Genomic DNA, 23,932 nt, shown 5'->3' with positions numbered 1-23,932 from the left:
AGTTACTAATTACATAAACCCTAAATCCATTCAATTATTAAATCCATCAAGTCACCTAGGAACTCAATAACAAGAAAAAGATAAGAAGAGAGAGAAATTAAGATTAAGAAAAATGGAAAGAAAACAGAGAAATGGAAGAGTAAAAAATAACTAAAAAAGAGGCGCATTGAGAGAAGAACTCAATAACAGTTTTGGCCTTTCTGGAGGAGGCTGAAGGCTGATTTAATGGTTTTTCAAACAAAAGCTTAATGGTTTGAAAACTGATTTTCCATTTTAATCACTAAAAATGGTTTAAAAATTCATGTTCTGTCATTAGAATACTAAATCGCCACAGTGAATCCATACTCAAAGTTAAGAGTTTAATATGAATAAAAATTGCCTTCATTCCCATTAAAAAAGAAGAATTACACTAATTCTGACTTTACAATAGTAACAAAGCTTACGCCATTAAGTTTTTTGAGGTGGGAGTTGATTCTAAGATACAGGACAGCGACCCAGAAAAACTGCATATGATGAATCACACCCGTGAACAAGTTTGGGCACTCCTTTCTCTCCCTTCCCCTCCTACAAAAACGAGAGGGAACCCAAATCTCCTTTGTTTCCATAAAATATACACAGCCACCCGAATTGAATATCCTGACTGACGTACTCCTAGATTCTTCTGCTCATCTACCTTCTCTTTTTCCTTACCATTTTCGTTTCGTTTGGGGAGTGAGAGCCCAGAATCCAGTAGTTTATAATGATATATAGAAGATAGAGAGGAATGCATGGGAAACTTGATGGCAGAAGCGAATAAATCAAATTAATTAATGACTAAAGTGAGAGACAGAGCACTCCTTCCGGAAGATTTCTAGGGGTAGGCATTGCAATTGCAGTCACATATCTCTGTGGAAGTGGTCTCCGGACTGCAGCTTCCATGGATGATGAACTCTCAACACCATCTGCATTTCCCCGCCCAAGGTATCTGGCAAAGCGATTGATTATAGAAAACCTCTCTAAATCCTGGCATTCAACTCTTAAGTCCAAAATAGATGATCTTCTGTCCAGTCTGCACCAGCAACAAAAGGTATTTTAGATAAAACAACTCAAGATTCAAGATTGTTTGCTTAAATCCACAACAGTAAAGAAAAAGAAGAAGAGAAGATGACCAGCAACACAGAAAAAAAAAACAGAGAACAATAACTATTGCATTATCATAAAAGAAAACAATGAAGAATCAGCTTTGCTGTTGAACATCTTAGGATTTTTTTTCTCATTGAATGCTGGCCCCTTATCCTAGTGATAATTGAACCCAATACCTGTACTTGTTTGAATGTGTATAGACAACAAAAACAAAAACATGTTTATCAGAACTACTCCATATTAGCTAACCACCTTATCACTTATCCCTGAGAACAACAAAGATTCCTCCTATCTTAAACTATCTCATCACAACTTTCAGACCACTACACCTTATGACCATTACTCCTTTCTCTCCTATTAACACAACTGCACTCTGCATCAAGTAATGTCAGGGATTTTAATTTCCTTATGACAATATCCTCATTTTCCTTTAAAAACAAAAATAAACTCATCAAAATGCTCTGAAGTTTTAGTCACTTTTGTCCATTATCATGCATTCAAGTCAAACAATTTATGACTAGCAAGGAACAAGAATCTAAAAACAACAAGTTTAAACAGAAGTTAGTCATAATCCAAATAAGAATTTAGAAACAAGAAGTTTGAACAGAAGCTTGACAGATCCAAATAAGAATCTAGAAACAATAAGTTTGAACAGAAGCTTGACAGAATCTACTATAAGTACATGGATTCAAGTTTGATGTGTATAAGTCAAACATGGAGTAAGAGAGATGGAAGACAGCATGTAACAAACCAAAGACTAAAAAACTAAGTCCCACCGAATATTCCTGAATGACCATCCCGCAAAGCACAAAATACTTCCACTAGGGAAAATAGATTACCCTGTACAGTGTTGCTTTTACTAAGAATAGAAGAAAAAAGTAAGAACTTTGACTCTTTCTGCAACAAAGCTTTAGTTTCAACTTGTCATCGAGTCAATGACAACAATAAAGAATGTGTAACAAGGGGGCAGATTTGTTGCTACCGATACCCCTAACAATAACAACCCAACAGCTTTTTTTTTTTTTTTTTTGAATGTTGATCACACACATATGCTACACCCTTTCCTCCAGTGAGACTAAATACAAAACCTCACACAGAACACCAGCACGACCCTAGTGAATTCAGAAAATATATTGCTTATATTGCTTGCTCTAGTGAATTAAAGAAGCACATCCGACAAGCACCCACAAAAAAACTCGCATAGACCAATTTCCCTAAGAAATCAGGTTCTTCACTTTCAGTGTAACTTTTATTTGACATCAATAGAGCACTTTTCACTTTATAGGTCTATCATAGGGGGAAAATTGCGTTATTACCAACAGAATCCAAATGGAGTCTGACAAGAGGAAGTCTGACCACTTCGAAATATCCTTGGAATCACTTATCTTCTTTTTCCAAATTGAAAGGAATTGAGTCCAAGAAATGAGTTTAGCAGATGAATTTCATAATACATTTTGGTAAACCAGCAGGGCAGTTCGACCAATTTTCACAATGTCAGACCCAAAGAAATAAGAATTTATAACTTGGCAAATTGCATTTAGTTGACTACGATGTCCATGGAAAACAATCTAAATGTCTTAGTTAGCAGTTGAGAGTTCATTGATGTTTTTTAGGCAACTTATCTCACATTGAGGTTCATAAAAGATTATGATAATGAAAAGAAGCTGGCTGACACATGACTATCACTTCAAGAAAAAATAGTTCACATTTCCCAAGTGATTGACTTTCTTAATAGGAATCACTCTCTTAAAACTATCAAAACTTCATGTAGTGACTGAAGATCACTACTGTGGCCCACATTGCACTCTGCTCGGCCACTTCCTTCCTATGAAGGGTGCTAACATGCAAGACCTCATGTGGATGGCCCGGCTCGCCCTTAATTCCTAATTGATTTTAATACAAAACCTCACACAGAACACCAGCACGACCCTAGTGAATTCAGAAAATATATTGCTTATATTGCTTGCTCTAGTGAATTAAAGAAGCACATCCGACAAGCACCCACAAAAAAACTCGCACAGACCAATTTCCCTAAGAAATCAGGTTCTTCACTTTCAGTGTAACTTTTATTTGACATCAATAGAGCACATTTCACTTTATAGGTCTATCATAGGGGGAAAATTGTGTTATTACCAACAGAATCCAAATGGAGTCTGACAAGAGGAAGTCTGACCACTTCAAAATATCCTTGGAATCACTAATCTTCTTTTTCCAAATTGAAAGGAATTGAGTCCAAGAAATGAGTTTAGCAGATGAATTTCATAATACATTTTGGTAAACCAGCAGGGCAGTTCGACCAATTTTCACAATGTCAGACCCAAAGAAATAAGAATTTATAACTTGGCAAATTGCATTTAGTTGACTACGATGTCCATGGAAAACAATCTAAATGTCTTAGTTAGCAGCTGAGAGTTCATTGATGTTTTTTAGGCAACTTATCTCACATTGAGGTTCATAAAAGATTATGATAATGAAAAGAAGCTGGCTGACACATGACTATCACTTCAAGAAAAAATAGTTCACATTTCCCAAGTGATTGACTTTCTTAATAGGAATCACTCTCTTAAAACTATCAAAACTTCATGTAGTGACTGAAGATCACTACTGTGGCCCACATTGCACTCTGCCCGGCCACTTCCTTCCTATGAAGGGTGCTAACATGCAAGACCTCCTGTGGATGGCCCGGCTCGGCCTTAATTCCTAATTGATTTTAATTTTCTCCCTTTTTACATCACCACTTTTAGCACAGATTAGTAGTTTTCTTCATATATTATTTTTCTTTACAAAACATGACAGTCAAGAAGAAGACCTTTGTGACCAAAAAGTGTGAATGGACTGTTTGCATAATATAATAAACAACTGATGATAAGCTTCATGATTTACAGATCTATGGATAAATATTATTTTTCCTTGGACATAACGATAAAAGTCACAGCACAGCCAACTTACACTAGAAACCCCAACAACCATAAGCGCAAAATCATCAACAATGTTCTCTTAAATGTTATAGGTAAAGAGAATATCAAAGAGAACTTCATGGGCAGACATACTATAACCAACCATTAAATGTAACAGGTTGAAGTGGCTTTTCATAGCACCATCACCAAAGCAGCCAATCACTGGCCAGTAGAATAGAAGGAACTAGCCTAAAGTACACCCAGTCACAGGATAGATAATAGATAGTAAAAGTATCAAAGGTGTAGACCAGGAGATGGTTGCAGACAAACAAAAGTAAAAGAAGGATTTTCAGCACACACCTCAACAAATCGCTTTCCAGTTTCCTTGCTCTGCCGATGAAGACTTCAGCAACATTTGCAAAAAAACGTTCATCTAAACTTCCTGATTCCTTCTGCTTTTCAGATGTCCTGCATCATTTCCAAAAACTCAAGTTAAAGCTGGAAATCAATGTGTATGATAATGCTTATATTGCAATCAGGTAGGAGCAGTACTGACATGCTTTCATGGTTAGAATTTAAACCAGAATCACTTCCTGAGGAAGATACAAGACTGCATGCATCTCCTAAGGCTAGTCTAGCAGCAAAGAATGTCACAGTCTCATATTCTGATGTTGCATTTGCAGATAACATTGCTGCTGGTAGGGCGCGAAGTAGTTGCTGCACCAGCTGTGTTGTCAAAATAAGCCTCCTCCGAGGACGAGATATGTATAGTCCATCTTCAAACATTCCTGCTTCATCTTCCAACTGCAATAGGAAACAATAAGTGAAGCTCTTCCAAAGTCCATGAGATATAAAACAGTACATGCACTATTAAATCAATATCCTTTCAACCTTCTCAGGCCGTCGATTCGTAGCTTGTGCCCAATCCAGTTCTGCTTCACTGCAAAAACAAAGAGTTATATAATTTACAAACCAATTCCACAGTAGAACATTCAACCAATTCCTCACAAAAGATCCTTGGAAACCCAACAGTAACTTGCTTTATAGGAAAGCAAGCATCTAGCTTCCAACAACACCACCCCACAGCTAGGAGAAGTCTAATAAAAAAACTGCCTTGACTGTGATTAACCCAATTATCTATCAGATGCTTAAAAATCAGAAACCCAATGACTACAGAGAACGGAAATAGCAATAACGATTCCACAACAAGTTTTTATGTAATTAAGCCTATTCTTTATTACCACCTGATGGTTTGAAGCCTCTCGAATCTGTTTGTTACTTCTTTGTGCCATGTCAGAAGTTCTGATATGGAGCTTTTGCGCTTTTTTGGTCTCACAATAACCAAGCTATGGTCAACAACTGGAGGAGCTAAGGAAGAAGGCAAACGCTCACTTGCTGATACTGCAGTCCATCCAGCATTTGCTTGATCAGCTACTACAGAATATGAGGTCGGAGGCAAGCTCTCCGGAGCCTCTCCAAAAAAGAATTGTTGAGCAGCCATTTTAGCATTTCTCCTTGAACTGTCCAGCCCATCATACAAACCAAGGATCTGGCCATTTTTATAGCTTCCATATTGCTCAAACCAGGAAGGAGCCATCTGTGGATTAACAGGAGCCTGGATTCCAGTTCCTCGAAAAGCTGCTACATCGAGATGACCAGTATAGTCTTGCATTGAAATGCCTCCAACCGGAGGCTGAGAAGAAGTATTAGCACTTTTATCTTCCTTTACCTCCGATGCAAAGCAGAGCATTTTAGAATCAGACGAGCTATCATTGTCCATAGCATCTCTACCACTTGTCCCATATCCATACATAAAACGCTGACCTGTTTTACCAACATATTGTTGAGTATCAAGACCAGAATCGGTCACTTTGAGTCTTTTGACACCTTTCCTATTTGGATCAGCCTCTGCTTCCCTTATCACTTGCATTTGGTGCAGTAAAGAGTAATTTTGATGTGGAAGACTTGAGGGGCGTAGAGAACGGCCAAAAGCTTCCATATCAATATTGGAAGTGGAGGTTACGGGAGGGGGAACTGTTTGGGATGGTTCCTGCTGATGCGAATGGACAACTGATGAGAGAGAACCGGTAAGTTCTGACTGTTGCTGTCCACCAGCTGTTTGTGGGGTTAGGTCAGCTCTCTCAGATTGAGAGGTGCTAACTTTACCTTCTTCTTGCTCTTCCCCAAAGGGCGATAACTGTGAGTTGACAGAACATGCACCAAATTGTGATGACGCATTTCCACCTTTCTTGACACTCCAATCATCTTCCTTTGCTGTAGCCCATGGTGTTCCTTCCAAACTGTTTGCTAATGGACGCATAGACTGGAAAAGATTGGGAGGAGCCTTTCTCTGTGGGCCTAGACGTTGCTGAGATGGAACACTGGTCCATACATTATGTAACATATTTGAGAAACCACCACCTTGCTGTGTGACAGTGGATTCTTGTTGGCCTGAACTTCTTATAAAAGTAGTATTAGCATTCAAATGCTGGGACCGAGCAACATCATTCAGGTAAGGTTTAGAAGCAAGATTAAGAGGAGACACTCCACCAGTTGGACCCCGAAGAGATTCCTGAGCAGACTGACCAGCTGAAGCTCCATCATGAGAATTACGGGTACCGCCAAATCTGGAAACGAGTTTACTTTGTGAATTGAAATCAGACTGATTCCCAAATGGAAGGTTTGACGATTGATCCATCCCTACTTGCTTGGCACCACTGGAAACTTGTTGCTGTGGCTGATGACACGGAAAAGCAATGGGGGATGAAGTGGATTCACCCTGCATGGTTGAACGTGCAGCTTCATTGCCTGTTTGTGCTGGAATATTGGGTCTGATATGGTCACTGTGTTCCCAATGCTCCTGTTGTGTCATTTCCATAATGTTAGATAAAGCCTGAGTACTGCCAGAAGGTGTCCGCGTCTTGTCCCCAGAATCCAGATCAATCTGGCTTGAATTCAGTTCATTAACTCTTTGGCTGCTTGCCGTTGGCTGTCGTTGAGATGGAGGGCCCAGCCGTAAACCAAAACCTTGAGAGATAGCTGATTGATTACCAAGAATATGAGATGCAGACGCATCAGAACCAACCGATTCAGGTCTATCAGAGGCATTAACGTCAGATGGACCAAAATGTGCAGCATTGTTCTCCCTTGACTGGTCCACCTTATGAAGAAGCTCAAGCATGTTTTGGCTGCAAAGTTCAACTTTTGTTACAGTACCGAATAATAAACACACTCTATGAAATCAATTCAATGCCAGATTCTATTCTATTATTTTCTAGGAAAGTGAAGCCATGGAAAGTAATTAATAAAAAGATATTACTTTTGCCCACAAAATAAAAGAAGGTGAGACACTGGCACCTTGTTTGGAGGGTCCTGTTTGGGGCATACAAACCAGCTGAACTATCAAAGGAAGTAGATGTTCGAGACTCAAAGCCAGAATGAACATCTCTGGAAACCGGCTCCACTGCTTTTGAGTTCCTCTGCAGATACAACATACATGCACTGAGAAGGAAGAAGAAAAGAAAAACTAAGGAGAAAAAAAAAACTAAAAGATTAACTGTCTCATTCACCTTCTCCATGTCAGCACCACTGTTTAGAACAACCTGACCAGAGAATTTTGATTGCCCAAGATAACCTTGCTCCTGACCTATCGTTCCTTGACTACCTTGCTGCAGCAAGCCCTGCGAATTTGAAAATTGTCTTGTGCTTTCATCAGATTCAATTGCCACATTTCCCATTGGATGGTACTGAAACTTACGGTATACAGGAGCTTTTCGACCAACCTGACCAGAAGATTTTTTATTCCCACTAGTTGTAGGACGGGAATCACTTGCATTTAACCAGGCATTCTCTTTCAGACCACCCCCTGTGACAGTATTTCGGACAGGACGACCAGAGATAAAGCTATCACTTGAGATCTCCTTCTGAAGACAATTGTCCTGTTTCTTATCAAATCCACCTGACACTCTATCAGAATTACCTGAGGATAATTCCTGAACTTGTGGGGCCTTTGTCTGAGGTTGAAATTTTCCTAAATTTTCATTTCCTCTATAAATCAAAGAAGAATCAACAATGCGTTTTTCAAAATCAAGATGCTGATTATTTAGGAATTGCTGATTCATACCCTTACTGACCTTTGACACACCTGAACCAGTTACAGCATTAAGGTTATTCACAAATGAATCTTCTCCACGGCCATGCGGACTGCCCGCAACCAGTTTTTGTTCAAACCGACCAGTTGCATTAGAGAATGGCATGCCACCAACATTGCTATCATTAGCTCTCCACATACCACCATCATGAGCCCTCTCCGTGTGCATAGGCCTCTTATGGTGGTCATTGCTCTGTGAATCTCCACTCAGTGAAAGTGTCTCATTAATATTCCAACCATTTGGCTTAGACCCACCGGTGCTATACGAAGTCATACTCCGCTGCTGGGCCCAAGGGCCCCGCATGTTCTGCAAAGTCAATTCCATATCTGAACTGGGTGCCACATTACTTGATTGTTCAAATATTTGACCTGACCAAGCACCTTCTATAACACTTCCCAAATGCGTGGTAGTTCGACCCTGAAGACTGCCCTCAGGTGGTTTTTGTGAGGCACCCGGATCTAACCATCGTCCCTGTTGAGGTGATCTCAGAAGGGACTCATGTGAGGTCTCAATTCTTACCCTTTCACTAGGCTCAAATGCAAATTTGGTACTTGACAGTTGAAAGCCATCAGGACTAGTAGTGGAATCCTCAAATGAAAGAAAAGGTTTTGATGTCAATGAAGAGGAGTTTTGCAAATTGTTGTCCACTGTCGATGGATGATTCCCCGGTGAAAGATCTGTTTTCTGAAAACTCAAACCACTCCACTCATCCTGTATACCTGTGTCACTGCTGGAAGCTTCTGCTACAGCTGACTGCATAAGAGCACTCCAACTACCACTCTGAACAGATGGAAAAACATTCAAGTAATCATTACCCTCTAGCTGGCTTCCATGCAAAACTCCACTTGTACTACCACCATCATTCCGACCAAAAGCACCCCAGATGCCATCTGAACTAAACAAAATCTTCTCCTCTGTAGGATCTAGACTAACAGCTCCCAGAGAGGGAACAACCTGTGTGGCAGATTTTTCCTCCATGGTTCCAGCCCAACCAATATGATCCTGCCTTCCATGAAATTCTTGTGTTGAAGAATTCCTTGCAACAGAATTAACTTCATGACAATTACCTGAAATAACACCATTGCCAAAGGTATCCACAGGAACTTGGCCAAAAAAATTTTTTCCCTGAAAAACTTGTTTTGATGCTAAACTACCATCCTGTAAGCGAACCTGATCTGCAAATACATTAGATTGATCACTCTCAAAAGAATTAAAAGCAGCAGATTGCATCATCTGTTTCTCTACTTGGCTCCCCCCTGTTCTGTTCAACAGATCTAACCCATCTTGAGAAATCCCTTGAATATGAGGAAAATGATTCAAAGAACCACTTCTTGCACTTGCTACAGGAGCTCCATAAAGAGATTGGTCAACTTGTTGTTGAGGAACGAAGCCCATTGAACGTAAAGCCTGACTTTGGTCCTGTGGAAACATAAGCCCATTGGGAAACCCTTGCACTGTAGGAGATGGACCACCCCGATGGACCCAGTTCATGCTAGCACCAAACATTTGAGAGGCATTTGACAACTTAGGGTCACCTCCAATTATCTCAATTGGCCATGTACAATTTGATGAATTGTGTATATTTGCTGCACCATTCGTAAAACCAGGTAACTGATCCCCAGTTGAATGTCTAGTCATTGCAGATAACTGAGTCACGGCATTTTGTTGTCTCGCTTCCTGGTCTAGTTGTTGAAGTTGTTGTTGCCTCTGAAGCTCTTGAAATTGCTTGTACATAAGTTGTTGTTGCCATAACTGCATATCATTCATTCCTGACTGTTGTCGTGATGGATGGTGTGGCATACCAGACTGTTGGCCCCTCATGAGCTGCGGTCTACTACAAAGGAAGTCAAAGTTAACAGGAGCTTCAGCAATGTCAAATCTTTCAGAACTTCTTGTAGAAGCCAAGCGTTGTTCATGTGCATTCCCTTGTTGTAGTTCAAGAATAGATAAGCCTCTTGAAGTTAAATTATGCCATTCAGGTATTGTTTCTTCCCGCTGAAACTCCGTCTGATTGGGCCTTGACGGAAGACCCTGAGAGCTACGCACGTAGCCATTGAAACTCTGTTGCTCATTTTTTGTTTGACTCTTAACAAACTCCTGCCTCAGTTGTAACTGTGCAATATCATCACCAAGTGGCAACCCTGAAGACTGCCAACCATTTTCTCTCTCAGAACCTCCTAAAGCCAGTGCATCACACAATTTGTTAAGAAAAAAAAAAAAAAAAAAATATAACATTTAAAAAGACGTTAACATGATCTTGACAATAACAAATTAGAACATAGAGCATTACAAAAACCTTGACTAACATATACCTGATGCCTGTAGATTGTAGTTCTTTGTCGAAGAATTCAGAGCAGCTCCATTTTGTCTATGCACCCGAGGATTGTTGTTAAAAACAGGCCAATTCCCACTCGGAATTTGTGACTGATGCTGACCCTGGATCGTATTGTCTTGCTCAAAAAAATTCCAAACCTTGTCTGCAGCTTCGTTTCCAGGCATAGATAAGCCTGCCAGGAAATAAACCCACGAAAATCCTTCTTTATGAAAACAGACTACCTGAAAGGTATGGAGATCCTGAAGGTCAACACGTCCCAGTCTTGCTGATAAGAACACAGATGCACAACCAGGTTCTGGTTTACCACTCGAATCCACTTTCTAAAAGATGTTCAATTGCTCGCTTCTTTCCCACACTTTTCTCCATTGTTTGCTTTAAAATCCCATGCTGCAAAAGATTAGACTAGTGACCCAAGTGACACACACACAGAGGGTTTAAAAAAAAGGAACAAACTAATGATTCAATAAAGCTACAAATTTTATACCAGAGTACATCATTGGATCCCCTATTTGGTTTAAAATACTTCCCTTGCTTCAACATTGTTACAACCGAAAAGTTTTTTTTTTTTTTCTTCTTCATTCATACAGGATATACAAGTCAACAAGTGACTGCAGTAAGTGATAAATCATGTTAAGGGGGTGTCAAGATAGCAGCAATTACTTTATCAAAAAAAAAGTTCAAGCTTTTTTTAATCAAAAAAAGATAGCAGCAATTAGCATGCAAATTAATCAGGCTTTATGTGGAACCTTACCTTCAGAGTTGTGCATAAACCCTCTAAATGCTCGCCATAATAGCCTGGACGAAGCAGAGCATGTTATCAACTGAGGAGATTCAGAAGAGTCTTAAGAGTAGAATTCTGTGAAAACTCAAAGCTGTAATATTTTGAGAAATTAAAAGTAAATTAGTAGCAGTAAAAAGAAATGATCAAGAAATAACAAGAGAAGTCATGAACTCTCCATCTCAACTAACTGCAACCTTCTTCTTGAAGATTACAACAAACTGATGCTAAAATACAAGACACTCTTGTTCTTCCATGGGCATCCAAGAAATAGTTCGCTATGAATTAATCTTATTAGACACTAAAAAGCATGGAAACAAGTGCACCACAAGAATGTTCAAATCCCATTTTACAACTTCCAAAATTGCATATTCTTGGTAATTTAAGTCCGAAGTTCCATAATTGCACATTCTTGGTAATTTAAGTCTGAAGTTCCATAAGGGCTCCCAGAACCAAACATTTGAAGATGCAACTCTAATCCTGAAAAGCTTTTAAGTACCATGATTTGTAAGGTCCCAAAAGAGACAAGAACTAGTGCTCTTTCAAGAACTCAAGACCACTCATCTTTTAAACTAGGAGGAATCCAGTAGCCAATTTAGATAACCAAAAATGCAAGACGTTTCTCCAGTCAAAATAAATGTAAAACAGAACATGAGATCAACACTTTACAACTACAAAAAGTAACTAACAAGACACATAATACCCCAAAGTATTCTCTAACAAGTATCGAATAAAAACTTAGACAGAGTATACAATGTAAATGAACTAATATACAAGCTCAACCAACATTACGCACTAAAGTACGATTTGAACAAACTCACTCAGAGCTTCCATACAATAGAATCCGAAACACTAACTAGAAAAAAGAAACACGGCGAGCTCTCCACAGTAGACTTGAAGGGACCAAAACTACACTCCTACCAAACCCTAAGAAATCGCTGTTCTCCAGCACAATCCGAGTCACAGGAACAAATTTAACTCCGGAATCAATAACCAAAACCAGATAACTTCTCTATCCGGCCCTGCAGAGGTCAGATCATTTGCTCGAGAGACCCAACAGAGGCATATATTCCCTAACAAGCTGAACCCTCGCGATTCGGCAGCAAAATCGCAAACGCCCGTGGTTGATAAGAGAAAAAAAAAACTCGAAACTCCAGGGCAACGTCGAATTTAAGTAGCAAAGATTGATTCGATGGGAGAAATTAGGGTTTGGTAGGAGAGAGATGACACTTACTTGTTGTCTAATGGCGATCGAATGTTTTCTACTGATTTGCGCGAAAGAAAAAGAAAAAAAAAGGTTATGGTTTCCGCCGGAAAATGAAGTAAGAACGAGGAAGCCTTCTTCACCGTCTCGGAAGCGCTTCTGGGTGAAGAGAAATGGGGTTTTTCATACCGTGGCGAAAGATAAAGTGATATGGAAATAGTGAGAAAATTTCAACGAACTGGAGAAACGAGACAAAGGCTTGGATACAAGACCTGGAGGTTCGGGTCGAGCGTCGAGGTTCGAACTCAGGAGCATCTAAAAAATTGAAAATTAGCGCGGGTGGTAATTTTGTAATTCGCCATTTACTCTCTCTCTCTCTCTCTCTTCGTGCTCTTTTGTTTTGAAGCTGTCTCCCTAAACAAAAGTAATGAGTTGAGATCTTAGCGGTTAGTTTCGTTGGGAATTCCATCAAATCAAATGATCGTGTTTTCCTACCATAGTCATTTGTGTTATTTGGAAAGTCCCTAAATGCTTCATATCTATTACCAAAATGTCAAGCACATAATTATACCCTAAGTATTTCATTTATGTAAATGATGTAAATGTAATAGTGATAAAACCTAAAATATAAACAAAATATAAAATAAATTCAAATTCACACAAACAACATTGCAATTCATAGGTATATTGGTCATTTTTCATGGAAAATCGATTTTGTTATTTCCCGATCGAGAGATGTCTCCAATAACTTTTTTCCTCCCTCTCGGCTACTTTTATTTTTGGCCATTTAATTGTATTTTATGGTCATTTTCAAACACAGTCTTATTAGGCGTTGTATTTCCAAATATAATCGTTGACATGAGACATGGCCAAATTTCAAATTCGCCTAATACGATAGATAAAAATAAAGGGTAAATTAGTAATTAAAATCTTAAAAAATTTAATTTTTTTTTTTTTTGTGATTACATTAAGTTAGTTTCACCTTAGTTGTTTTTTTCTATAAAATAAGTCACATGCCTGAACTCGAAGAAAATAGTGGAAGCAGATGTATATCCTCCTAGTTTTGTCAAATTGTAATAATGTATGATGATAGAAAGGTGTTTTAGATTTCTTTCATATTAATCACAAAAAAAAAAAATTAAAAACATAAGTAGTTAAAAAAGAAATAACAAAAGTGTAACATTGTGTATAAGAAAGTGAACAAACTTGAATAATGGAGTCATCTAAAACCATCTTGTCAATCTAATCGAACCTAAAAGACAAAAAAAAATCATATTTTTCTAAAAACCATGACTTTTATAAAATTATTAGGTTCATTGAAGGTTCATCTACAAAGTTTGTTGAATTTATGAAAAAGATACAAATTTTATTAACTTGATGTAATCAGAGTACATGAACCCCTATTTATAATAGAGGAAAATAGTAGTGTTCAATTACAATTAAATTACCCTTGTCTCGATTACACCCAAACTCTAACACTTAAAGATAAGTAATTAAATAACTCAACGTAAATAGAAGACTAACATAACTAAAACACCTTTAAACTGAAACTCTTTTGTGAAACCTGCTTGCATAATCATTTTGGCTCTATAAGACTTCTTATTGTGAGAGGCATGTAAGACTCCTCCATATTTGCTCTTCAACAAAGTTCTTAGATGCAATAAATTTTATTTTTATGGTTATTTATCCAATTAACATATCATAAAAATATACACAACTTAAAAGAATTTTTAACTTCCAAACTAAACATACTCTTATGCTCCAATACAATGTAAGAATATGTGATTTAAGAGGAATTTATCATTTAATTGACATATAAGATGTGTCTAATCATGCTATATAATATTGTTGTTTACGCTAAAAATAATACATAAAAAGTGAAATCATTTAATTTTTTAACTTCCCTTTCCCTTTTTCTTCGTAAGAAGTAGGGGAGTAAGGAGGAATGAAATGACACAATGAGGTCTTGTCCACCCTTGTAGAACACATCGCCTTCCATTTTCGCCGAAGAGAAAAAGTGAAAAATATACAAAGTATAACTAACATATGATAGATGCAAATGTGGAGTGAAAGTGAAATTCATATATAATAGAACAGTCTATAAGTCCTAAACAAAACTAAAACAAATCCATAAAAAAAAAAAAAAAAAAAAAAAACGAACTTACCATGGTTAATTGATTGTAATTGTGACCTACTGATTGGATCATTTATACATCTTGCTAAAGCTATTGGATTAGTGGGGCCTAACGATTAGTAAGTCATAGAAGGTGACCAACTAATTGTGAGCTACTAACTATTCACAATTCTTAGAACTGAACAACTAAGAGATCTATTAACTAGTTCATTAGTAATAATTATCTAACATGTCTACATGATTAATTTTTAATTGAATATAAATCATTAGTACTATTCTATAACTTAGTCCAATTTCCTAGAATCAAATTTCTTGTTTTATTTTTATTTTAATTGTTTATAATTTTATTTTGAGTTATGTTTTAAATTATTTTGCATGAGATTGTAATGAAGTTATCTATTAACTTGTTTTTCTCGATCCATTATGTGATGGTAAGTTTTATAGATTTCTTTTTGAGTGCTAACAAAATAAAGAGATTTTGATGATAAGGATCTTTTGATATCGATACTATTATGATGATAAAGTGATGGCCTTACATTATAAAATAGAACAAACTAAATTAATTTATTTTTTTATCAAAATTAAAAATCTAAACATTGAAGTAAAACTAAAATTTGAAGAGAAAAGTAATAATAAAAAGTAAATCCAAAAGTATCGGTAGAAAGGCCAGTATGAAACGATGGAGGCATGATGCCAATCTTCCCCATTCGAAGATGGAAAACATAACAAAAGTGAAAAACAACATACAAAAACATTTAGTAAAAGAAAAAAATGGATCATTTATTCATATTCGAAATTTTAATATGTGTTGTCTATAATTAAAAAAATTATACATAATTGAAGTTGTCTTAGATTCTTACATGCAACATTAATTTTTACCTTGAAACTCGTCTGGTTGTCTTGACTACATAAATTCGATTAATTTAACATTGCTTCATTTACAATCTAAGTTTAAATTTAGAACTTTAAAATCATCTAGAAAAGCATTGAGTAGAATATAACAATTGGTTTGTATGTATATATGTTTCGATGAAGAAGAAAAAAAAAAACAAAAACAAAATGGCAACAATGGTTTTATGAAACAAAAATCATGCACATAAATCTACACAAAAGAGTAATCAATTCTAACTCGAACCACCGTTGGCCGAAAACCAAGTTGTTTAGTGTTCAAGTTTCAAAGAAATTATTTCCAATTGAACTGAAATTCAACGAATGTGAATGCATATGTAAGAATGAAATCACTGGATTATTTTTTTACTAGTTCCTTCTTCTAAGCACTAAACTATGGATGCCTTGGAGTATTGCATAATTTTCTAATCAGATGTGTCAGTTTCCCTGTGATTCTCTAATCTTTTTGGGCATATTGAACAGAGTTCAAAAGAGAGGATGAGAAGATGAAGTCTGTGAATAATCAACCACTTGTTAAACTTTTCTCACTTGAGAATTTTATTTGGATTTCGATTAGTCACTCTCAAGCTCTTAAGGTGCATTTCACAATCCACATCTTGGGTATAACAATCACCTGTAACTATCATCGGCATCATTGTCAAGCTTATTCTCTCTCTCTCACTCCCCTTCTTTTCTCAGTTTTAAAAGGCATTGATGGTGGTCAAAATATTAAAGAAAAGTATTCATTCAGGAGTGAAATTTTAAAGGGAGAAGAAGAAACAAACAGGAAAGCTTACTCGATCGTTCTCGTGCGTATATTAACTAATAGTCTAAAAGCTGCTAAGCCTATCTCTGTCCTCTTCCTCTTTTTCCTTGCAACAAAAATTTCTTTGATGCTCTGTAATTGTTTATCCGAGAATGTGTGGAAACGGGAACAAAAGCATATAAATGGAAGCTTGTCGCTTGTACCCGTTACTTTAAACATTCCAAAGCAAGTATAAAAGATGTTTCTGACTTGGAATTACTGTCATTTTATACATAAATGAAAAGTGGGAACCTCGTACTGACATAATGGAGTGAGCATTGGTGAGTACGGGCTGTCATGAGAGTCATGTCATCTTCTGTCAACGTATTTGATAGCTACTGTGATTTCCCTGATGATTGATGAGGCCGATTTCAGTAATTTTGGCCGGGAATACGGGAGAGTGGGCGATCTCTTTAACTGTTCTTTTTAATTCTTGAATTTGACCACCAAGAACTCAAAAGCACCCTTGACACAGCAAGGGAGAATGAGGCGAAAGGCAAGCACGTGAACTAGGCTTTTAAACATGTCAAATATTTAAAAGAAGAAAAAACTCTCCCATGCCTAAAAGCTCGGGTAAAGTTACGGTACGTTCCAGAATTACTCCTATCTGATTTGGAAGTTTCGGAAAAAAGTAAACTTTAGAGCACTGTTCACGTCCCTTAACTGATTCTCTGTTTTTTGTTTTAACGTGACGGTCATACAAGTGGCGACAGTACCCATGTATCGAAACAAGTGCCGGGCTCCTCAGTCCGCGAAACTGCCTGGAAAGCCCAGAAAACACCAACTACGTCAGACTACTGATATTTGATCAGTTAACTACAGCAGAACCCTACTGATTGATCTTGGTCTCACTTGCTCCAAAACCTACATGACTATGACCCCTGGTGGTCTCAGTCCGCGAAACTGCCTGGAAAGCCCAAAAAACACCAACTACGTCAGACTACTGATATTTGATCAGTTAACTACAGCAGAACCCTACTGCTTGATCTTGGTCTCACTTGCTCCAAAACCTACATCACTATGACCCCTGGTGGTCTCTCACCGCAGGAATCAACTCTCCGTCCCATCCACCCGAAAGCGTTTTTTTCTTATACTGGGTATTAAAAGCACAGGCATTCTTCGCATGTGCCTTCACGCTAAGCTGCTCGTGACCCTGTCTTGGGCTAGTAAAGAGAACTGAATTGACTTAGATGCTACGATGAGTACTATCTCGAATTTTGAGTAATATTTTTGAAAGAATGCCACAACTCATTGCCTCTACATCATCTTTAACATTAAAACCACATAGAGACTACAGGTACCAGTTGGAATTTAATTTAACAATAGTAGAGGATTATATTGAGTGAGTAAAAGATATTCTACGGCAAAAGAGTTCTGAGGAAGGTGACAGAAAATAACATAAGAAAAAAAAAAAAAGACGCACCTGCAACCTCCCCACTTGTTTTCTATCCTAAACGCAGACATAAAGAGAATGCTTTTCACCTCCATTAACATTAAAAGGAAAACTAGAAGAGGAAAAGAAAAAAGAAACTGAAAAACAACAAAAGAGGTAAAGGAAGATGCCAAGAAGCCATCTTGTGTCACAAACAACAGAAAAACACCAGCTACAGGGGGCAAAAACAATGGATAGTCCAGCAACATCACTGGCAATGCGATAGACTGGCTCCAAACTGCTCTTCATTGCTACAAAATACCATAGAATTGAGTTGTTAACGTCAGGTTGACAAATTAAACGCAAATACAAATCTAAAGTTCAGGGCAAAAAAATGAATTACCTCAGGCTCAGCGGCTTTGACCTCCTCTCCCTTGAATCCTTCTTCACCTGAAAAATTCCCCAAAAAAATTCCATCGTGTCAGAGATGTTTTTTATTTTCTCGTGCAAAGAGATAAATGATCGTGCTATCATCCTTTTTCCATTTGGCAAGGGAATGGCATGTTGCCACTTGACAAGCCTTCCATTTACATCAATGGGCTAAGTCATTTTTGACAGATAAGATGAGAATGCTGCTGAATCATGAACAACTACTCACTTTTTAAAGAGAAAGCTTGTCACTTCCTCCTGTATCCAGCAATGACCTTAATGTTTCTTTAGTAATCTTGAAGTAAAATTTCTAAATCCATCCAACTCTTTAGGTTCCATAAAAAGTGATATTTCATTTTTTAATGTTTTATCCATTGTTGCTTTTTTTTCTTCTCTCTAGTTATCTTGTATCTCTCCTATCCTCTTCAATTTTAATTTTAATTTTTTGAAAAATGCAATTTCATAAGGGTCTCATTTTCCTCATCTTTACAAATTATTCGAAAATAAAATTAAATTGATACCTCCATCTTCAGGCAAATCAGAGGTCCACAGGGTGAGATTGTCTCTCAGCAACTGCATGATCAAGGTGCTATCCTTGTAGGACTCTTCACTCAATGTGTCTAGTTCAGCTATGGCCTCATCAAACGCTTGCTTGGCCAAATGACAAGCCCTGTAAAGTCACATCATATGAGAAATTTTCTTTCTTTCATTCATAAATGACAATCTGAGATATCAAAATTACCTCTCAGGGGAATTCATAATTTCATAGTAAAACACAGAGAAGTTCAATGCAAGACCAAGACGGATAGGATGTGTTGATGGAAGATCTGTGCTTGCAGTGTTTGAGGCCGCCTAGGAGGAAGTAACAGAACAGGTGTTACCAGACATACTAACCAGAAAAGAATTCAGCACGCATTTTAGTGACCACTTGCCTGGTAACCTTTCAATGACTGATCTGCAGCTTCTTTCCTTTCTTGGTCAGTCTTAAACTCCGCTAAGTACCGATAATAATCCCCTTTCCTGCATTTAGTATGTAGATGACATAAATGAGAACAATGGATATTCTAAGAGAAGACACAGGCGATGTAAATGCCCTTCCTCCCCTCCTTCCTCCTCTTTATTTAATTTTCTGGTCATTGTTATAAAACATATTTGCAATCTTCAAGCAATATATTGAATACATTTCCTTGTTTCCTTCTGGTATTTTGTCTATGTGCTACTGAAAAAAGTAAACACTACTTTCAAAGCAACTTTATAAAGTTTGTTCAGAAGCATAAGCAATATTAATCAAACAAGATCACAATCATGTCATTTTTAATACCAAGTACAAGAACAAAGCCAGAGCAATGTCTTGCTTCACCTCATATCTGAATGACCAATTAACTAAATATGCACAACATATCTTCGTTTAACAGTAGCAATATGTTCTGCAAATGCATATAAGCATTCCTATGTAACTAATAACCATTTGAAAACATCCACAGTTCAACAATCTCTAATCTAGATGATAATTCAGTAAGCATTATTAAGCAGCATATTTGGATGTTCAATTCCACAACTATACACAGAAGGATAAGTTGCAGTCAAACAGAGGAAGTAATTTATAAGCATAAGAGAAGTCAAAATAGTGGAAATACACACAAACAGTTCTTCCACAATTTCTCATTTTAGGATAGTATAAAGAATGAGAGTCAGCTTTCTTAAGAAATGTCTTCCTCAGTAGCTCAGTCAGAGGGCTGTGCTTTCAACTGATTGGTTTGACATTCAACATCTGACATGTGGAGAAGTAATATCTAGCACTTTTCTGAACTGGAACCCAGACTGTCATTAAAATTGAACTCAGATATAAAAACCAATTGCCCAGTTTGGTTGCAGTCAGGCCCAAAAAACCTATTGTTGTCCAGTTTGGTTGTAGTCAGGCCAAAATACTACCATGATTGACCATTTAATGCTCTTACTAGTTGCTTCTTCTGCAGATACCACTGACGCCTTTCCTAGAGAAAATAATAGAATATTGCACAAGAACTCCTTTTTTCCCCCATTTATCCTGTCTTCTGCCAGTAATAATGTTATCTTGCATTTCATGTATCATCTTTAAGAAGAACTGCTTAAGTACCAACCATTTGTGATGTCTTTTTTTGTTTTTGTTTTTGGTGAAGAGTCACAGATCAAATTTTCTATAAGCATTTTCAAAGAAAATTACAGGAAATCTATATCAACCTATCCAAGCCATTTGCTCCAGTACAGCTGATTGGCTGTGTTTTGTTTACATGTTTTCCACCACTTCAGGTATCATTCTATCAAAATCTTTGAAGAAAAACTAGTTAATGAAACAAGTACTGTCAGGCACAGTTTGCCTCTAACAGTCTCTTTATCAATATTATTAATCCAAATGTTGTGAGGAAGAACGAAACAGTTCTTGAGAATCCATTCACTCTGAACAGGTAACTGACAAAAAACAATAATAAAAAGGACATGGTCATTCTTTGCAACAACAAGGATTATTTTCAGATAATACTTACATCTTGTAGTAGAAAACAGTTGATTCACCAGTGCTGGATGAAGGGATCAAATGTTCATCAATGATGGTCAAGATATCATGGCAGATCTTTGAGAGCTCCTCCTCCACCTTCTGGCGGTAGGACTTGATCAGCTTCACATTTTGCTCATTTCCCTTAGACTCCTCTTTCTGCTCAATTGATGACATGATGCGCCACGATGCCCGGCGTGCCCCAATAACATTCTTGTAACCCACAGAGAGAAGATTCCGCTCTTCAACAGTCAGTTCCAGATCAAGCTTTGCCACTTTTTTCATGCTTTCCACCATCTCTAAATCATCACACAAAAAAAACAAGTGATGAAAAGGTAAAGGAAATCTGACTGCAACCAAGAGATCTCAAATAATAAAAAAGAGGAATTAAAACAAGGTAGGGGAGAGTAAACTAATATATAAATGAATCAAGATAGTATACAATTTTGAATACAAAAGCATAGCACTCCATCACAAGAGCTACTGTATAGAAAGTTCCAATGCAGATATGGAGGGTGACGTAATGTTTTTTCCAGTGAATAATAACAAGCAGATAGCAACAATGCAACCATGTCAACTGTCTTCTTAAAGTTAACCCACCTGCAGGTGTCAAATGAGTATCAAAAGACCCAAAAAAACCCTCAAAAGACTTATCAAATATTGAGGGCTTCCTTCAACAAATATGCCAAATCTCACTCTGTAGGATACACAATTTACCTAAACTAAAGACCCGTCAATTACATTTTATGTTCAAAACATGCACCTTAGCACCAAATGCAGTGAAACATCTATGCAAATACAGCACACTGGCAAGACTCCGACACAATAAAAATCCTCAAAATTGCACATAGAATAACTGAAAGAATACTTGCGCAGCAACCAAAAACACAATGCTAGCAAACAATCAAATCCAGGTGACAGCATATCAATCTAAAAACTTTTCAACATTTCAAATAGCCTTACAAAGATGATGAGAAGAGAACCACCTTATCAAAATGGAAAAATTGAGCAGTTTTTATCATTTCCTCTAAAAGAAACTAAAGGAACTCATTTAGTTTGACTACATAAAAGGTGCAAATACAGGGAAACAACAAAACATTTTTAAAAATAAAAACCAAAATGGTAGTGTTTTGCAACATTTGCTGCTGGCAACATTTAGTACTTCCATGGTATAGTTGAGTGCAAGTAGTTGAATCCACCAAATCCACTAAATAGCTAAGGAGTGATACCTCAAAGCTTATTAAAACTGCAGCGCAGTAGACAGAATAAATGAACAGAAGCAATTTAAGCTTTATAATAAGGTCATACAAATGCTAACAGAGGATTTACAGGTTTTGACAATTAAATAAGTGTCTGCCAATAAACAGATCGTAGTGGCTCCACAATTGGGCTGCAGTGCCGTATGTATTGACTAGCTAAAGAACATCTTTAATATGACATAGAATAAACTAAGCTAATTTGCGGAGAGAATTTGAAAACCAAAATCTACAAAATATGGACACCATGATTTCATATATAACTAAACAATAAAATAAGAAACTCTTTTTTTCTTGAATAAGAATGGATGTTTGAAACTAAAGAAAGAATCAATAAAAGTGATAACAGCCAAAAGCAAAAGAAATGAAACTTTCCAAACACAACCTAAAATACATATAAAAATTAAAAACTAGAAATGTGGCTTGCAGAAAAGAGTGCCAAACCTGAATTGTGTAAAGTCATGGTAAGAACTCATAAAAAGAGAATAAAACCAAGCAAGAAGAAGTAAATGTTCTCTAGTGTCTTTTCCATTATGAAGGTGGAAAAATGAGAACTATGAATCACAAAAAGAAAAGATCATCTAGCTTAGAAAGTAGGAAATCTTTACCTCGAAACTGAAAGAGAAAAGAAGGAAAATCTTCAAAATCACAACCGTTATTAAAGCAGTTTTAGTAAAATAAAGATAAGCGCAGACTCCACTAGTGACCTAAATAACAACATGAAACTGACATTTCTATGAATCTGACCGGTGCTTTGCTAGAGTTTATATCTTCAGATACATCATGAAAAAAGTACTTTATCAAGTCAACAAAAGAATAGAGCGAACAAATGAATCAAATCATGCCAGTAGGATTAAATGCATGCCCAAATGCAGCAGATCGTCAACTTAAACATGAACCATGCATTTCATCAGGGTCAAAACACGCTTACAAATCGTCAGATGAAACCACAGCAACTTTAGAAAGTGTAATAAATAGGAAAATGTAGATCGATCACTTCACGTTCACACCACTTAGCAAGGTTATAATCGAAACAGCAATAAAAGTATTCTCAGCATAGGTCATAATCAGTAAATAATTGACGAATCAAAGCAAAGTGAGCGAGAAGGCGAAAGATCAGCCGGCATTCGTCTCCACATCATTCGAAAAACAAGAGCCAGCAAATAGAGAATACGATCATGAACTATCCGATCCCAGAAAATACGATTTCAAGCAACCCCGACCTTTTTTTTCTCAAAATAAAATCGAAAGAAATGCCAGCAAGCAACCTATCAACACAGAGAACGTGGACCAGAGCCTCACCGTCGTAACGCTCGGCCTGCTCGGATAGCTTCGCCATGTAGACATGGTTCTCTCTCTCCTTCTCCGTCGACATCTAGAGATGGAAGCACTCGAAATCCGCAGAGAAGAAAAGGAAGAAAAAAACAAGAAGAAACGGGGGTAAGAAATGGGAGAGGAACGCAAAATAAAATAAAAGATCCGCAAATGTCGAAAGCGGGTTTATATAGGAAATCCCGCGGTTAAAAATCGAGCAACTGGCAGAAAGTCGATTCAATCCAACAGCTGCTATCGCACTTTGAACGAAACCCGCAACAATCGTCTATGGATATGTCCTCTTTTTAATGTGAACTATCGCAGCCGCCCGTTCGAGTTTGATGGGTTAAATCTCGTTATTGGAAGCGAGAAAATTACAGAAGAACCAGGTCAAGAGTCAGCTGATCCTAGATTGCGGGCCCAGCTTGTAGTGATTAGGATGAAGAGGCGAAACAGCTCATCAAGACCAGATGGCCTGGGCCGGTCCACCTGGTAAGGGTTCAGAGCTCCCAATTTTAGCTAATGAACCGTTTTAGACCATCGATCAAACCAATACATCACTATGATGTCAATTTATAAAATACAAAATTGGAAGAGAGAAACCTAGCTGACTGAGAGCCAATTTACCCAGCTTACCAATTAAACTGGCAAACCAACGGGGTTGTATTGACCCTCTCCTAATTTTTCTTCTTATGTGACCCAAATTGAATACCGGGT

The 23,932-nt window shown here is 37.3% G+C and overlaps 2 protein-coding genes across 5 annotated transcripts; both read right to left on the bottom strand.

Moving 5' to 3' along the window:
- Nucleotides 1-365: 365 nt before the first annotated feature.
- LOC137951365 (uncharacterized) lies at nt 366-12,686 on the bottom strand. Of its 4 annotated transcripts, XM_068797979.1 has the most exons (11): nt 12,518-12,686; nt 11,257-11,377; nt 10,483-10,892; nt 7,802-10,347; nt 7,589-7,699; nt 7,377-7,498; nt 5,264-7,207; nt 4,911-4,959; nt 4,576-4,823; nt 4,380-4,487; nt 366-1,048 (listed from the first exon to the last, which is right to left on the bottom strand). In XM_068797979.1, exons 3-11 carry the CDS (start codon nt 10,667-10,669, stop codon nt 814-816), a joined length of 5,550 nt encoding a protein of 1,849 aa, XP_068654080.1. In that variant the 5' UTR covers nt 10,670-10,892; nt 11,257-11,377; nt 12,518-12,686; the 3' UTR covers nt 366-813. The 4 variants fall into 4 exon arrangements, with proteins under 4 accessions (XP_068654080.1, XP_068654076.1, XP_068654077.1 ...); XM_068797975.1 differs by having other exon boundaries at nt 7,589-10,347; XM_068797976.1 differs by having other exon boundaries at nt 7,589-10,347; nt 11,257-11,300.
- A 4,938-nt stretch (nt 12,687-17,624) lies between these two features.
- Nucleotides 17,625-23,377, bottom strand: LOC137951354 (14-3-3-like protein GF14 iota). The gene is made up of 7 exons (XM_068797958.1): nt 23,204-23,377; nt 20,638-20,944; nt 19,048-19,135; nt 18,858-18,967; nt 18,637-18,785; nt 18,090-18,136; nt 17,625-17,997 (listed from the first exon to the last, which is right to left on the bottom strand). The coding sequence occupies exons 1-7, from the start codon at nt 23,274-23,276 to the stop codon at nt 17,992-17,994; spliced, it is 780 nt and encodes a 259-aa protein (XP_068654059.1). The 5' UTR covers nt 23,277-23,377; the 3' UTR covers nt 17,625-17,991.
- Nucleotides 23,378-23,932: the final 555 nt, after the last annotated feature.

Source organism: Aristolochia californica, unplaced genomic scaffold (assembly GCF_029961685.1).
Source record: "Aristolochia californica isolate CCGP_79_NKW_82.1479 unplaced genomic scaffold, dmAriCali1.0.hap1 SCAF_15, whole genome shotgun sequence".
Taxonomy (NCBI): Eukaryota; Viridiplantae; Streptophyta; class Magnoliopsida; order Piperales; family Aristolochiaceae; genus Aristolochia; species Aristolochia californica.
The sequence above is the reverse complement of the archived record's forward strand: the minus strand, read 5'-3'. Positions and strand labels throughout refer to the sequence as shown.